The 16,334-nt window shown below is 41.3% G+C and overlaps 1 protein-coding gene across 1 annotated transcript in view; it reads left to right on the plus strand.

Annotated features, from left to right (window-relative positions):
* LAMB4 (laminin subunit beta 4) overlaps positions 1-12,911 on the plus strand; it is a 45,275-nt gene extending 32,364 nt beyond the window's left edge. The window contains exons 25-34 of the mRNA XM_054178258.1: positions 334-709; positions 1,060-1,220; positions 4,262-4,467; positions 5,241-5,444; positions 6,941-7,085; positions 8,908-9,115; positions 9,711-9,849; positions 10,086-10,262; positions 11,255-11,408; positions 12,772-12,911. Coding sequence (XP_054034233.1) covers positions 334-709; positions 1,060-1,220; positions 4,262-4,467; positions 5,241-5,444; positions 6,941-7,085; positions 8,908-9,115; positions 9,711-9,849; positions 10,086-10,262; positions 11,255-11,408; positions 12,772-12,911 — 1,910 coding nt within the window. The remainder of the gene's footprint in view (positions 1-333; positions 710-1,059; positions 1,221-4,261; positions 4,468-5,240; positions 5,445-6,940; positions 7,086-8,907; positions 9,116-9,710; positions 9,850-10,085; positions 10,263-11,254; positions 11,409-12,771) is intronic.
* The last annotated feature ends 3,423 nt before the right edge of the window (positions 12,912-16,334 follow it).

The following is a 16,334-nucleotide window of genomic DNA, read 5'->3' on the forward strand; positions in this document are numbered from 1 at the left end:
CAATGGGATTAGAAACTGCCTTAAAAGAAACATTTACCTTTTATATTCATGGGGCAGACAGGACATACCTGTAGAGAAGCAGGCTTCCATATATTTGTATGTATGACACCAACAAATGTGTTTATATTATTTATCTGTACTGTTCCTTCTATGGTTATAATGGGGCCATGTATGTTAAAGATGAAGAAGAGCCTTTAGCCAGGCAGTCCACTTTTCTCCAACTCAAACACCAGTTTGCTTTTATTGTCTTGAAGTGCATGATTGTACCTTTTGCATGCATTAATCCCGTGGAAAAAGAACAACTGGATGTAACCTGTTGTCCCTTTCTTGCAGTGTGCGAGTGTAACCCAGAGGGAACCAGCCAGCCCAAGTGTGACAAAGCCACCGGCGCGTGTAGCTGCCGTGCCGGTGTCACTGGCCGGTTCTGCAATCAGTGCAGCCGTGGTTTTGATAAAGACTTTCCCTCTTGCCAACAGTGCCATCTTTGTTTTGAACAGTGGGACACTGAAATTATGGCACTTGCTCATACTGTGCAAGGGTTAATGAGGTTTGCTGCAAATCTTGAAGATAAAGGAGGACAAACACCCAGCTGTGACTTGCGCTTCAAAGCCTTTGAAGATGCCATTTCTGAAACTGAAAGAATTTTGAGGCATCCTGTTCTTTCACTGGAGGCCCTCTCAGGCATCAAGGACTTTCAGGGCTACATTCAGTAAGGGCTTGGCTGCTCCTGATAAAAAAACCCTGAGAAAGTAGTTTTCCCCCAAGCTCTACCAGCCATCTCTACACGTCAAGTCCTGCTTCTGATCAGCTGGACTGCTAAATCACTGTTGTCAATAGATATGTGAATAATCCTTACATATATTATCTGTTCCCCACATGTATATAGTTAAATGCTGGAGTTTTCCCATTTATCCTACAGGTTTTCTAAATAAGCCATTACAAGTAAATATTTTTGCTCATTTGGAAATTTATCACTTGTCCTCTAAAATATTGTGTATCTCAGTTCTAGTTTAAGAGCAATCTACTCTGACTTCTGCATAACTGCCATCTCCCTTTCAGACAAGAAGTTGCACAAATGGATGCCCTTCACAGTACACTCCATGAGCTTCCTGACTTTGACAAGAGCATAGGAGACATTGGGGAAGAAGCTAACCTAGTCTATGAACTTCTACAACAGAAAATACATCTGCATCAAAGTTTTTATGACTTGAACCTCAAAGGTAAGGCAGCCAGCACCTAATTGACATAGCTGAACCTTTCCCATTAATGTTTTCAGAATGTTTTTCTCACCATTGAACTTTACAACAGATCAAAGGTCCTTAGACTTTAGCTTCCTTTACTAGCACGAAAATGCAAATATGCACTACCAACATTTTATACTGACTGTTCAAATTTCCTTTTATCTTGAAATGCCATGATTTCTAGCATCCTAGATTTCAGATAAATGTGCCAGGGTCACATCAGTCAGAGTTCTCATGAATCCTGATGTTTATATCAGGATTTAAAAGCCGCCCAGATTCACAGTATAGATTCACACATCATACAGTGGAACAGCAATATTATCAATATTTAAAGAATGTTGTTCAGCAATGGTTTGTTTAATTAAAGCAGAGAGTCACAGTGCAACTTCTTAGCGCTCCCATGGGAAAATACATGACTTTATGTGGTAAGGAACTAGCTCTCTGTCATCAAAAAATGTGAAGTCAGAACTGAGTTCCTTGGAATCATTGAAGGAATTGCAGTCTGTGCTTGAGGTAAGTATAATCTCCATCAGTGGCTAACAGCAGTAATGACAAAGTCACACAGAGTGGTGTCTGGAGAATGACACAGACATATCACTTGGGGATCCTGAACAGACACTAGATCATCCACAGTGGCAGCAGACTGTCAGCAGTATACTATCTAAAGAGATGACGGCCAAGCTGTGACCCCGAGAAGATACAAAGCTGCAGGCAATGCATTCCCATTTATAGTTCCTCTGTGTTTTGTTATGGTGAGAAGATTGGCCTAGAAAAGATTTTTTTAAAAAAAGGAAAAAAAAGAAGAAGGAAGAGGGATTAATTAAGATTTAGGGCTCCCCTGCCATGTTGTACTTGGCAGTGCCCCTGGAGCCAACTCTTCCACTCAGGTCCCTGTGTGAGCAATCAGCACAACTCTCCTAGGCTTCCCAATTCTACTGAGCCTTGTGAAAACTCTGAGAAAGGCAGGAAAGCAAAGAAACAGTAAATCCCACGGAGGTCAGTGGATGTGCAGCTGAAGTATCCATAGTGCTCTCTGGTCACATTCCAAACCCACTTTGTTTTTTGGCCTCAGGAGATGAATAAACAGCCCTATAAAAAGCACATGGGGGTGTGGGGAAAGGAAGACCTTGAATTTAAGCTGAATTTCTGGTAAGGGCCACAAGTACTCATTGGTTCTGCCCGCAAGCATCTAACAGCACAGAAAGAACTTTTCCATCAAGATAACCAGCTTCTCTGATATCCCAAAGAAAGCCTGGGTCCCTCATGCCATCTTCATTTCAGGAACAGCAGCACATCCTATGTATGGCTTCATCTGCTTTTTCCTCTCCTTTTGCTGAGGTAGAGCAGGATATGGCTACATACACAGTCTGGGACATATTTCCAGTTGTGCTTTAGCTACACATGGGGAACAGGCTCCTACCTACCTCTCTTTGCAGAGGATCAAGACTCATGAGACTTCCTTACAGGCATGCATTCAGACAGCTGACCTGGAAGCATCAATATCCAATAATGAATTAAAATCACTGGGGAAAAAAAATAAAACAAGACACAAGTTTCTTTAAAAGAATGTTTGCAGTTTGAGATCTCATTAAATTACAGCTTTTCAGCCTTGGCCCCTGGCCTTGCAGCCACTGTGGTGTGGTAATGCAGCAACTACAGCTTCCTAGGCTGTAAATCAAGCCTATGCCAAGACACTGTGTTTACTATAAAGGAACTTGGGAGTCTCAATAGCTCCATCACAAACCAAGCATGAAAAATGCATTTGGGCCACTTAATGGAGAGCTGAACCACTGTAAATTATTCCTGTGATGAAACTATTGCACATATATAACTATTGTTGTATACGGATTTATAGCAGCCTCTTGCCAGTATTTTGTATTAGGAGCTAAGTTTAAACTCTGCATTTTTTCCAAGAGTTACAAGATTAAACAACCCTGTTTCCACACCATAACTAAATATTGTTCAGCTTCAATCAAAGCAAGGCCAAGGACTATTTCAAAGCATGCAAGATTTAACAAGTGCCTTGTCATTGACTTCAACTAGTAACTGAGTCAGTTACCAGTACAAAGAGGGATGTTAATCAATGACCTCTAATGCTTTTACACTGCTGACACATCAGTTCTGGCTCATTGCACATACTTCTGCTTGAGTATTTGGGGAATCTGGGAAATCTTAACATCAGGAGCTTTAAATTACGTGTTTTGCAAAAGGCCTGAGTCCTTTTCTTAGGCTATTAATCTGCAAAAAACTGTAATATTCTCTAATCATTGAGAATCTGTTAAAGGGAAAGTTTAGACTAAGCAAACAAGAAAGCCTCTCGCTGAAAGTATTTTTTTGCCTGACCTACAAGCTTACCATGGAAATGTTTTTTTCTTGTTAAGGCATCAAAACCGAAATTAGATTTTCTAGAGCCAAAGAAAACTCATAAATTCCCAATTGTAATCTAAATTTTGGCCTCAGTTCAGCAGACCATTTAACTTTTGGGTGCTATGCCAAACAGACAGGACAAATGCTTTCCTGATTCACAGTCAGAAAGCTGATAATTTCATTGGTTTTACAAATGGCAGAAACAGTTCTCCTGCTTAAACTTCAAAACAGCATAAATGCCAAGAGCTTTATCAAACCAAAAATGGCAGTAATGCGTGAGCTACTGATGAATGCAGATCAGCAGCAGTTTGTAGTATTAATGGGATCTTCTTCCTACTTTTGTGTCTTTTACTGGCTTCTCAGACACCTTGGACCCAGATGAAGGACACATGATCCATTGTATTTGCATCTGTTACAGCAGGTTTTATGAGTATCATTAACTATTCCTTTTTGGAAACTGGCTGAGTAAAGGATTTAGAAGTTTACTGAGGAAATGATAGCTCCTGTCTCCCTCCCCTGGTGTCCCAAATCCAACACCAGTGACAACAAACTGAATCACCTGTCATTCCTAATTTGTCCAGAATTCAAGTAAATACATGAATTAAATGCAACAACAATATAGATGGTGCTAAACCCTATTTGTGTTTCCACAGAGGCCATCAGCAACATTAGGAAACACTCTGAAGTATCATTGCTGGCAGAACAGAAGACCAGTGAGACAACCCCTATTGTAAGATACTCAGAGTACACCAGGAACTATGTGCTCATTATGTTGGGCCGTCAGGCCTTGAAAGCAAGCAATGTGCTGGAACAGCTCAAAATGATCAGGAGGTCCAACATCCAAAATTTGAATGAAAAGGTAAGTGCTGTAGATTTTGAATGGGAGCCAAACAATTTCCCTCCCCCCATGCAGATAGTAGGTTTTGCATATGTGCATTTTTTAATCTAGAAAATGTCAGTTCCCTGGCACAGATGTGCTTTCACATCAGAAACAGCTGCATTTCTCAGCTGTGGTCACTACCACCCTTCTGGAAGCCATTGCTCCCAGGGCAGACCTAGCACAACTAACTGTTTAAGCACTCTCTAGTCTCAAGAGAGTGTAAATTCAGAAAGATTAACCCCCAACCTTCTACATCAGTAACTTAAACTGAGTAGGGCAACTTTGCCCTGGAGTGGATGGTGAGTGCTCACATATCTTTTGCACCACCCATGGGAGAGGAAGGGACTTCTGTCCTTCTGTGGGGTGGCAATGAACACCTGATAGCACATTCAGCCAGCCCTGACAGATATGAAAGAGATCCTCCATCTAGGCCTTTAGTCTCAACATCTGTTGAGAATGGAAGGCTAGACATGGTTCCATGTTGTGTGAAAGTTCATCTGGATCTTTTAAAACAAGCCATTGGCTGTTTTAGAAGTGTGAAGTAAGGGTCTTAGTGCAACACATGGAGCCACACAAATGGCTCCTGCAAGGATGCTCTGAGCCAAGGGCTGCCATCTTCAGGTCAGGGGAAGGGTACCTGTAACTGGCAATGACACCCATCTTTGGGAAAATCACATCCAATGTTAAATGTTCGTATGATGTCTAAGTCAGGAGACAGAGGAATCCTGACATAAGTATCTTCCTTATTACAGATCTGTGGGGTGACAGGAGACCAGCCCTGTCTCACGTTGATCTGCAGGGGAGCTTTGTGCTGGGACAGGCACAGACCCAGGCAGTGCGGGAGCCCAAACTGCAGTGGAGTTCTTCCTCTCTCCACTGATGCCTTCAGGAATGCTGAGGAGACTGCTGCATTGCTAAATAACTTGACTACTCAGTTACAAGAACCTGAGAATCAGGTGCTGTATTTCAAACCTGCACTTATTCAGTGAAATGGATGGAGGATGAGATTTGAGAGGTCATAAATCTACAAAAATTCACCTGTCCCTTGGACATAGAGTTCTGAACCATTTCCCCACATCGTACATCTATTGTGCTTAAGTACCAGCAGTATTAGATGCCAGCCAGAGACTGTGGCTCTAGCTATGTGTTCCTCTTCCTCACAACTGCTAAAATCTCACAGATCATGATGCCCTGTGCCTGTGGAAGTTGGTGACATCAAGCTAGTATTGTCTATACTTTTAGTGGGAAAGATTCAAACAGCATCATTTGTCCATAGTCTGAGTACAGCCCACACTTACTGCAGTGGGATTACTATTGTGCATAGCATTAAGCTCTGTTTATACAACTTCGTAATAGTCTTATCTTTGCTATTAAATAATTTTTTCAAGATAAGGCTTTTCTGCCCTCAGTGGTGTTTAGAAGGGCATCGAGTAGTCAGCTGTACTGCCAAGTAGCAATGAAAAGTAATGCAAGCAAAGTGTGGCAAATGCAGCCTGTGCCAAGGAAACAAAACGCTCCAATTCCAAAACAGCAGTAAAGACAGTTTGTTCTTATTAACAAGTCAGAGGTGATGTGCATTAGAGTTACAGGCAAAACACATTTTCCAACAGAAATGTCATTCTGCTGTAGCTTTGTCCTGTCCCTGCAGGGTGCCTGGGCATCCATTTCCTGTTTTTAAAATGCAGGAGACGCTCTGCATCACAGTGAGCGCGTGCTGGGGACCCAGGACACAGAGGGGCAGCAGCAAAACGAGGTTGTGATCACCAGGCTGCCTCTAGTGCTCACAAGCCTCAGGCAGCTCTGTGCTAATATGAGCAAAGCATTTAGAGATGTTTTGCAAGTAGAAACATCACCATTTTTCTTGTTGAATGAGGAAACAGTGAATATCTTCTCTCCATAGGCTGCAGAAAGGTAGTACCTGAGCAACTCCTTACAGCCCCAAGCAAAGCAAAATACTGTTGGAATGTGATAATTAATCTGAAGTGCTCATTTAAATTATCCAGAATACTAATTTAATTGTAAAATGTAACTTTCAAGACAAACCTTGAACTCTGCCTGCATTACTTGTGTCCTCTTATATTTTAAGAGCAATTCCAATGTGAAAGGGCAAATGAAATCATGTAATTATGTGCCTTTTCTGTACTGAGTCTGATTGTACTGTCAGCAAAACCAACATTCGGCACCTTCTTTTAAAGGCAGAAGGGGCGGTGGTTTAACAGTCATGCAGAGAGGAAACAAAAATGCTTGACTTAAGCTTTTTCTGAAGCCAGATGAAGGCTATGATATAGCACCTTTTGGAGTTCCCCAACGTGGTCTCCTCCTACTTTTCAAAGCCACATTTAGTGATTCCAGCTGAGGTGCAGATAAAAATTATTTTTGTGTCAGAGCTCAACTTGTCAAGCAATGATAGATAACCTCCAGAAAATAGCAATGCTGTTTTTAATATTTCCAGTTGGAAAGCATTAGAAAAATGGCAGAAGACAGCAAGTTGAAAGGTTCACAATTTAATGGGCAACTGGAGAGTGCTAAGAATCACATTGAACTTGACAGAGAGACCACTAAGAAGTTCGTCCAAAAAGTGAGAGACTTCTTGTTAGGTAAATATGCAAAGTTCTTTTTGACTAATTTTTAGCATGTATTCCATTATAATATATCATAATGGATGGCCACAAAATGATCTAGCAGTACAGACATAAAATTTCTTGCCAGCCTCCTGCTCTGTGCAATCTTCTTCAATCTCTCTTTTTCCTTTCTAGTCCTTCTTTCTCTCAGGTGACAGGGCTTTTGATGGATTTTTCAATTGAATGGTTACATTCCGATTGTCATATTTTATTAATGTGCTTAATTTGCAGCACACAAGTTCCTAATTTATCTGAGTGAAGGACTGCTATGATTATTTTATACCATACATAATGACCCAGGCACGTTCAATGCATCCTCAAATTGTTATTCCACCCCCTTCTTCCAGGCCTGTAAATAGAGGCTCTCTGTAGGGAGCGTGGGAATTGGAGTACATACCACTCCATCTCTGTAAAGCTGAAACTCGAGGAATCAAAGGATTCTGATAGAACTTCACAGCTCTCATAAAAATTACAAAACAACCATATGTACCCTAAAATTTTTTCTTCTCATGAAAATGCTGTAACAGATGGACCTTGCTTTGGCAGGGGGGTTGGACTGGATCTTCTCCAGACGTCCCTCCCAACCCCTACCATTCTGTGATTCAAAGTTTTTTTACCAGATGCACATCAGAGTTCAAATGTGTCAGGATTTTTTTTAATCTCTTGAATATAGCTGATATCATTAAGTTTCTAAGGATTGTGTGTTGGCAGTCCCTTAGAATTCATCTCTCCATGTTGAAATGGGAGTAAAGGCAGAGGACAGGGAACTTCCTTTTTTTTTCAGGGGCCTATAAGTTAGTTTATTAAAATGGAAGAAAAGCTATTGAAGTCCTTCAGATTCTCAGCAATTGAAAATTCCACCTCTGACTCTTATGTTTCTTAGCAGACATACAGCATTCACTAATAATTATAAAAGATGCCTTTTTTTTCCCTTTTTGGTGAATTTTTGTTTTTGTAAATTTCAATTTAAGAACAGTAACAACTGTGTTTAGTCTCATTAAGTCTGCTGTATTCTGCATTGGCATGAATAGTGGTTTTAGATTACTATGTTTCTACAGAAAATAGCTCTCAGGAATACATTACTGTTTGCACAGTTACTTTGGAGCGTTAGCACAAACAGTATATATATGTTTCAACTGGTTTATCACCCAAGAACTTGTCTATAAAGAGAAGTGAGCAGAAAACAAAAGATGAGAGTTCATAAGGCATTGACTACTCTTAACTCTGTGTGCTTATGTCTCTTACAATGAGCTCATTTGCAGGGGAAATTGTCAAAATAAGTTTTTTCCACTATAAATTCCCATCCTATCTGAGTCTGACACAAGTTTCCTCTGTAACTTAGCCATTCTCATTAACCAGTGAAGGAAGCACTTTCTCAGTATTGCAGCAACTCCAGGGAAGGGATTACACTTACCAGCCAGCTTGGAAAGCTCCATTCACACCCCAGTCCCTCCAGCACCTCTTTGATCTGGTGGCCAAGGCAGAAATGGGCTCTGACACATCTAGCTGTGCTGTGCACCGATTTAAAACCTCACATGGGCTCAGTTCTACATCAGAATTTTAATAACCCTGTTCAAAGTAGGTTCTAATCCTCATTCTAGCTAGTTCTGACAACACTAACAGCAGTACCTGGAATCATAATATTAAATTACAAAATGTTAAGAGAGAATGCTCTTACTGTGACTGTCAGCTTTATTCTCCCACGTAACTCCAAGGGGAGGTAACCATAATAACAATCTACATTTCACTTGGAAGAAAGAGCTGTTTCAGGATACTCTCAGCTCCATTTCTGTTGCAGATGAGAATGCACCTCCAGAAGACATTGACAGGGTGGCAAGTTATGTTCTGCAAATAAATCTTCCCCTGACTCTACAAGAACTCATGGGCATGCTTGACAAAATCAGGAGCAATATGAACCACTGTGAGAAGTGCAAACCAAATGCAGATAAGAGAAACAGAAAACAGGAGGAAGCTCGGACACTGTTGGTAGAGGCACAAGAAGCTGAGTGAGTAGGGTGTTCTCATAGTCACATGCCAGCTCCAGATGGGGTAGCACTGTTCACAGCAGGACTGCTCCACAGCCCAGGCAGTATCCTAATAGCACTGGAGGGAAAGTTCAGATGACAGCAGATTTCAGCTTGCCATTTTCACAAGGCCTCTCCAGCAGGAACAAGCCATGACTGCTCAGGCTGCAGGAGCTGATGCTCCAAGGAGGCACCTCCTGCCAGCTCTTAGCTCCTCCTGTCTGCTGAGTCAAAGAGGCCAAAGCAGCTACTTAATTTTACCTTGGATCTGGTTCACAGGGGGGTCTATGTATGGGTGAGAAAAAATCAATGAGAATTGTGGAGGGAGAAAATATGTTCACCTGTGAGTCATCATTAGGCAGCCTGCAGCACCCAGCCCTTTAAATACATCAGCTCACGTGCTCACATGCATAGTCTCTTACTGAGGTTTTGCTTTGCCAACTTAAACACCACAATCCGAATAGCTGCTGTTGGACTTGAGGGAATATTTCTGCATGTGTGCCTGGGTGCATATGAAATACATTCTTGCTTTGCTCCCCACACTATAATACTACACATATCTGTTTTTCCATTTTAGTAAAGCAGCTAAAGCTCTTCTGCCTGTGGATGAAATTAATAATAAACTAAAAAATATTGTGAAGTCCCAAGGACACTCCAGAAGCAACTTCATAAAGTTAAATGAAGAAATACGAGGCATCCAAACACAAATCTCAGAGGTATCTTGCTGTAAATATTTTATGGCCTATATACAGTTTAGAAAAAGACAATTTATCTCAATTTTCCTGAGTGTAAACTTAAATAAGTACATCCAAAATGTGGCACAGATGTGAAACCTATTCCATAATGCTTAAGGGACTCTTCTTAAGCTGACATTAATCTCACTCATTACCACACTCTGCAAGCTGGATGGATGTTGCATAAGAAATCACAGCCTTCAACTGCTTTGTTTTAGGCTGAGAATCAAGTGAACAAGACAAATGATGAACTTAATGACTTGTCAGTAAAACAGTCTGAGATGGAAGATGAAATTTCCACACTGTGGGCAAAAGTGCAGATGAATAAGAATCAGGCTACAAAAGCAAGAGCAGGGGCAGAAGCAGCACAGAAGCAAGCCCAGAACACTGATAATGTAAGCCTTCTTGTCATGTGTTAAAGGGGAAAAAAAAGATTCCCAACATGTTTGATAGCATTTTTCATTCAGAAGTGTAATTGTGTTACCTTGCTCTTCTCCTTCTCCTTCCTTGCTTATGTCATACAGGTTAAGAATAATTTCTGGTTTTATTTTAAGGCTTCTGGCATGTAACACTTCTGTTTGCTTGAATGAAAAGAAAACATACACATTTCCCTGGCTACTCTGTGACATTTTTCCTTGCACTGTGTATAAGGCTCATGGTCACCATAGGCACCAGTAAACACAACAGAACATACTACAAAACCAAATATTACAATATGTGAGTGATGGAAGCAGCCTGGCTATTCATCCTGGGCCATTCTCCTTCAAAGAAAATTGCCGTGGGAGTTACTTGGAGTTTTTGGCTGGCTGGGTGCTTTTCAGTAGCCTAAATTTTTGAGACTGCAGCTAGAAATTTGTTAAAATGGCAAGGAGAACCAGACACCCACAGTGCAAGCTTTGAGCAATGCCAAGCTTCCATGTTATAAGAAACCCCATTAAAATCTAAACAGCAACCTCAATCAGCAGGGAATGGATTAGCCAGTAAATATTACTCCAGCCAAAATGTAAAAACCCCAACATTGCTCCAGGTAACTCATTAAATTTGAATAATCCTAATGGTGAAAATAAATTTACACAAAAACCCTATTAAAAGAAATTAAAACAGTGTGGGCTTTAAAAAATCTGAAATTGTGTTTCCCTTACATTATTGCCCTCCCTTTTTAGAGTGCTCCATTGGCAATTTGTTTTAATTGATTTCTATCAGATTTTGCAAAGCATTGGTTGATGTACACATATTATGGATTAATTTTATTTTTTAAGATTTAAGAGAAAGAGAAATTTAAAGTTTAGTTCAAAGAGGATATTCAAAAGAAAGCATAAAAATCTCTTTTGGTACGCCAGGTTAATTACAAGATGTTCTTGCATTACGTAATGGCATTCTCTTACAGGAATTTGCTGACATTAAAAGAAAGTACACCATTCTTCAAGAAAAGCTGAAAGCCCAAGGACCTCCAAAGGTAACACTAGAAAAAGTGAAACAGCTGAAGGAAGAAGCAGAAAAACTGGTTCAAGAAACCAGAAAAAAACTGAGAAGAATAACAGGTATGTTCTCATGTCCATAGTGAGTGGCGAAAATTCTGACAGTGATGAGTTAGACTGAAGTCCTTGCCCACAGGCTAGCAGGAATAGGTTCACCTGAAATTGGGTTTAAAACAGTGTAGTTGGTGCAAATCTCTGCTTGAAGCTACTCAAACAGTTTAATAGTAATTGAATTGATTTGGCTTACGTGCTTTTTCTGACATTAACTAGTTGCTATAAGCAGAGTTTAAGAAGTGTACACAGAGTTACAGTGATTTGATTCACAGCTTAAACAAACAGGACAAGTGAAAAATCTGCATAAAACTTGGCTACAGATTTAGCTGCAAGCCTTGATGTTTGCACTTACTTTGGGCATTTGGATCTTAAATCTTTCCTCTGCACCCTGTCTTTTCTTACATTACCCAAGAGATGGCTTATGTTACAGAGCTACATGGTAGCTGTTTTCAGTCCATACTTGGCTCCCCTTCAGAAATTTACCTCAGAAATGGCAAAACAAAGCAGATACAAATAAGGGCTTGTGGAGACTAAAGCTCGTGTGCCCTAGACCTGCAGGGTGGTGGGCAGGAGGCAGAGGGGGGTTGGGGGCAGCAGAGGCCATGGCTGCTGAGGCCATACCAGCACTGGTCCTCACACAGCCCTGCAGGTGGCCTTAAGGCTCACCAAAATGGAACAGCATATATCATGTAATTACACACAGGGAACCTAACTGTGCTTGTAGTGAAGGTCTGGGCATTCCCACTGGGAAGCCTTGGGCCTAGGATACTGCCAGGCTTTACATCCAAAAATACTGTCTAATATCAGGAAAACTGAAGCAGAACTTTTATCCCAGAAGCAAATTCTTTAGGAGTGGATCGGAAAAAATATTTCAAGCAATATACCTTGAAGAGAAGCATTAAGAGCATCCCAGTCACTCCAAATGCCCACTTGATAAGTGTGTTGGAAACAGGCAGTGAATAATGTGGGTTTGACTCATTACCTGTATGTTTATATTGCTGCAACTTCTTCACAGGGACCAGCAGAAAACATTTCTGAAAATGAGGGAGACCTAAACCCATTACACCCAAGTTGTCTAAGATTTTGTCTAAGCATTCCCTGAGTATTTCCATTTAAATCAGCTGTTTAAAGATCTGTGTGTCCTGCCCCATCCAAGCTGCTGGACAAAAGCACATGCTGATAAATTAATTTCTTTAAGGCTGTCCCATTTCTTTTTCTATCAGGATGCCAAACTTTTCCCTTCAGTTGCATAGATAACATTCCCCCTGTGAAATGGGCTTATTGCCTCTAAAACTGCTTGGAAAAGAAACACTGTTAATCCCTGGATTTCATTTACACAACAAATATGAGCATCATTCCATGTCTCTTCCAGATTTGGAGAAGAAGCTTCAGGACCTGAATCAAACCAAACAAAACAAGGCAGAGCAACTGAGACAACTAGAGGAACAAGTAATAGCCATTAAAAATGAAATTATGGAGCAGGAAAGCAAGTATGCAACGTGCAAAAGTTAGGGTCTGAACAGACTATCAGATAAAAGGCCACAGGTCTCTGTGCTTATCACCCCCTGAGCTTCCAGGCACAGAGACCTCTCCTCTGTAAATACATCTGGAGGTGCCTATTGTATTTTGGCACGGTGAGTAACGTAATTTTTGTCTTGTTTCTTTGTCCAGTCGAGTTTATTTGGAGATAGAAAATACCTTTTAATAAATCAGCTGATGAAGTGATCAGCATGTGGTTTTTGGGAGAGCGTTACAATACACTGCTATCCACAGCCTAGGGCTCCATGCTGTAGGAGGTTGGAAATGTAAAAGGAAGATTGCTCAGACAGCTGCAGGTAACTGCCTCAAAAACAGACTCCCAACATCCTGTACCTTCTGCTGAATCCTTCAATAACTTGTGGCTGTGCTATGACACCACACAAGGCTGCACAGACCAGGATGGGGCAATGCAGATGACGGGCTATGGGCTTCTGTAGCCATCAAGCAGTAGTGTCCCCAGGCTACAATCACTCCTCAGTCCACCATCTTTTCACTGAGACAGAGTGGGGAGAGCACCATGAACCCCTGAACACGTGGGTGTTCCAATAGGTTCCCTGAAAATGGGCAGTAGATCTGTGTAGCACTGAGCCCTTATAGGTGGGCGACAGGGAGCCAGTTCTTCAGTGCCCACTGGATGGCAGTGCACAGATGCTTAATGCTGAAAACGACAAATTATTTTCAAGTCAACTCCCCTCCTGTTTTTCATTAAGGCAATCAACTAGAGAGTAACTCCAACTCTTCGGTTTACCCAGCGAGTCTAATGGGCCACAAATGTTGCAGAACAGCTTCTCCAACTCTTCTCCCACATGCAGCATTTTACAGAAGACAGGGTTCACTTAGCAGTTTCTGTGGCCCTAAACACAGGAATTGTCCTAAATTTTAGTTTATAATTCCGTTTTTTGTTTGGTTGGTTTGGTTTTTAAGTAATGTAAAGGAGATTGGGACTGAGCACATGCTACATAAGGGCAAGGGTTTTAAAAAGACTGAAGAGAGCTATGCCTTAGTTTCAAAATCCCACCTTCAGTATATATGCTCATGCAGGACACTGAACAGACTAACAACGGCTTTTCCTCAGTTACAACCAGTCGAGTCATTCCCAGCTGGCCTGTCCCACAGTAAGCATCCATCATGGACTTCATTCTGCTAGGCTGAGAAGCCCAGTGCTGCTTCAGAGCTCAGATGCAGCCCAGACCACATCTGTGAAACGAGGAGTGCTCTGCGGGATTACAGGGCTCTTACCATTTACTTGCCCTCATGCCAGCAGCACCTATAAAACAATCCTTATCTAAAAACAAGCATTGTTTTGATCCAGGAGAGATAAACCCTCCATCGTTAGCACTCTGTGTTTAGGAGAGCTAAAGTAGCATTTCATACGCTGTGGGGGGCTTGGTTGGGAATTGCTGGCACTGATGTGATTTCAGAGATAGTCCTCTAACTCAAATCAGCTGTGCTCCAGGGCAGTGTGCAACATGCATTACCCACAGAATAGCTTCCATTGTGAAAACAATGGAATCAAATTACAACTTCAATATAATCCAGCAAAAGCACCTAAATGCAGGTACCCACGTAATCTGTGGGTTAGCTTTTCCAAATGTTAGCACTAAAAAAGAAAAAAAATCACCTGTAAGGTGTGAGGCTTCTTTATAAGGCTGTAAACAAATGACTGACTTTGCCATAATGAATCAGGCATCGCTGTTTTAGTGGGAACACTCAACTCACCAAACTGCTCCTCACGTGGGTCTCTAGGTAATGAGGGATTTCCTGCAAGTTTCAATGCAGTCCTGCTGCACTACACCTGAAATGGACAAACTGAAGCACTTCAATGGTAATTCCCAATTGTATGTAAATAAAATTATTTCATTCATGGCTTTAAAAATCTGCATTCACAAGCAGAAATTTGAAAGGGAACTTCCTTCTAAAATCTGCTGTTGGCTGTGAGATTTGCCATATGGCTTTCAACAAGCCACAAGAATGAGAAGTCTGTAAACAGAGCTGCAGTTAAACAGGCCTGGAAGGGACATGCAGCCATGGGGAAAAACAGAAATCGCTGGAAGAAAAACAGAAACAGGAAGAAGAAAGTCAGCATGGAGTCTATTCTCCCCTGCCTTCCTCCAAGCATGCTCAGACACACAAAGCAAGCAGAGCTGATGGGACGAGCAGCTACAGCTTTTGAGGCTTACAACTGTGCAGCATTCCCCATTGGGAGTGGTGCAAAAACTTCTGCAAAGTTAATTTGTGAGAAAATGCCACATCTGGATTAAAAAAAAAAAAACACAAACTATTTTTATTTACCCCAGCCCTCCCTTCTATGGGTTGAAGTGACTTCAGAAAACTGTTTCTTGGGGGAAAAAAATGAAATCAATATCTTCCTGTAAAGCATTTTGACTTCAATAACATTAATCAAAATGCAGACACCACTTAACCAAACCCACATATAATCAAAAGTATATTTCATCAACAATGACCTCATCAGCTCTACTTGCTAGGCATTCAGTTTTGTAAGAAAATGGCTGATTAAGTGTGTCCCACTGAGGTCCAATTATTAATTTGGTTCTTTGAGAAGAATTCCAACCCAGCACAAACACAGACACCCCAAGACTGTAAAGCTTCTTCATCAACCACAAGATAGACACCATATTAAAATAATTGCAACTAGCTCTTGCTCATGAGCATGGCAGAGAGGGGTGAACACGAACAAGTTCACTGCACCTAGTTACCCACACAATGAATGCTGGCAATTTCCACTACCCCTGAAAGGTGAGCACAGCTGCAGGCCACTGCTCCTGCTGGTGATGCCATGCAGCAGGTTCACCCCCTGGCTGGAACGCAGCACAGTATCATGCCAACTGTGGTAAGGCACAAAGGAACCTGACCACAGCAGCAAGAAACTCCAGAGGGCAACTTCAGCCCATCTTAGATTTAGCAGAGAAGAGGGCTCCTATAAGGCCATGAAACATTAAATAATACAGAGAAAAACTGACAAATTTTGGGACAGAAAAAGAATCTGGTCACAAACAGAGCAATGCCACTGCCTGTCTGCTGTGGAGGAGCTTCTAACCGCAGCGGAGTAAAACATTTTCTGTTAGTGGGACAAAAATGTTTGTTGTACTGAAGCTTAATTTACGTGTACTGAAGCATGATTTATATGGCAGGATTGTGAAACTGAATTAGCCTTGTGAATTTAAGAGACCACAATTCAGAAGAGGTTTAGAACTGCAATACCTGCACAGTCAGCTTTAAATGGTTTAATTTCCTGAGTATCTTTAATGAAACAGCCCCACAGGTTCTTCAGTTGGGAGTTATGGGTTATGTTTCAGACCTGGTGTTTAACCTTTAGGGCAAGTCACTTGGTATCTCTCTGTTTCTGCTTATCCATCTGTAAAATGAGAATGAACA

Source organism: Dryobates pubescens, chromosome Z (genome assembly GCF_014839835.1).
Source record: "Dryobates pubescens isolate bDryPub1 chromosome Z, bDryPub1.pri, whole genome shotgun sequence".
Lineage (NCBI taxonomy): Eukaryota > Metazoa > Chordata > Aves > Piciformes > Picidae > Dryobates > Dryobates pubescens.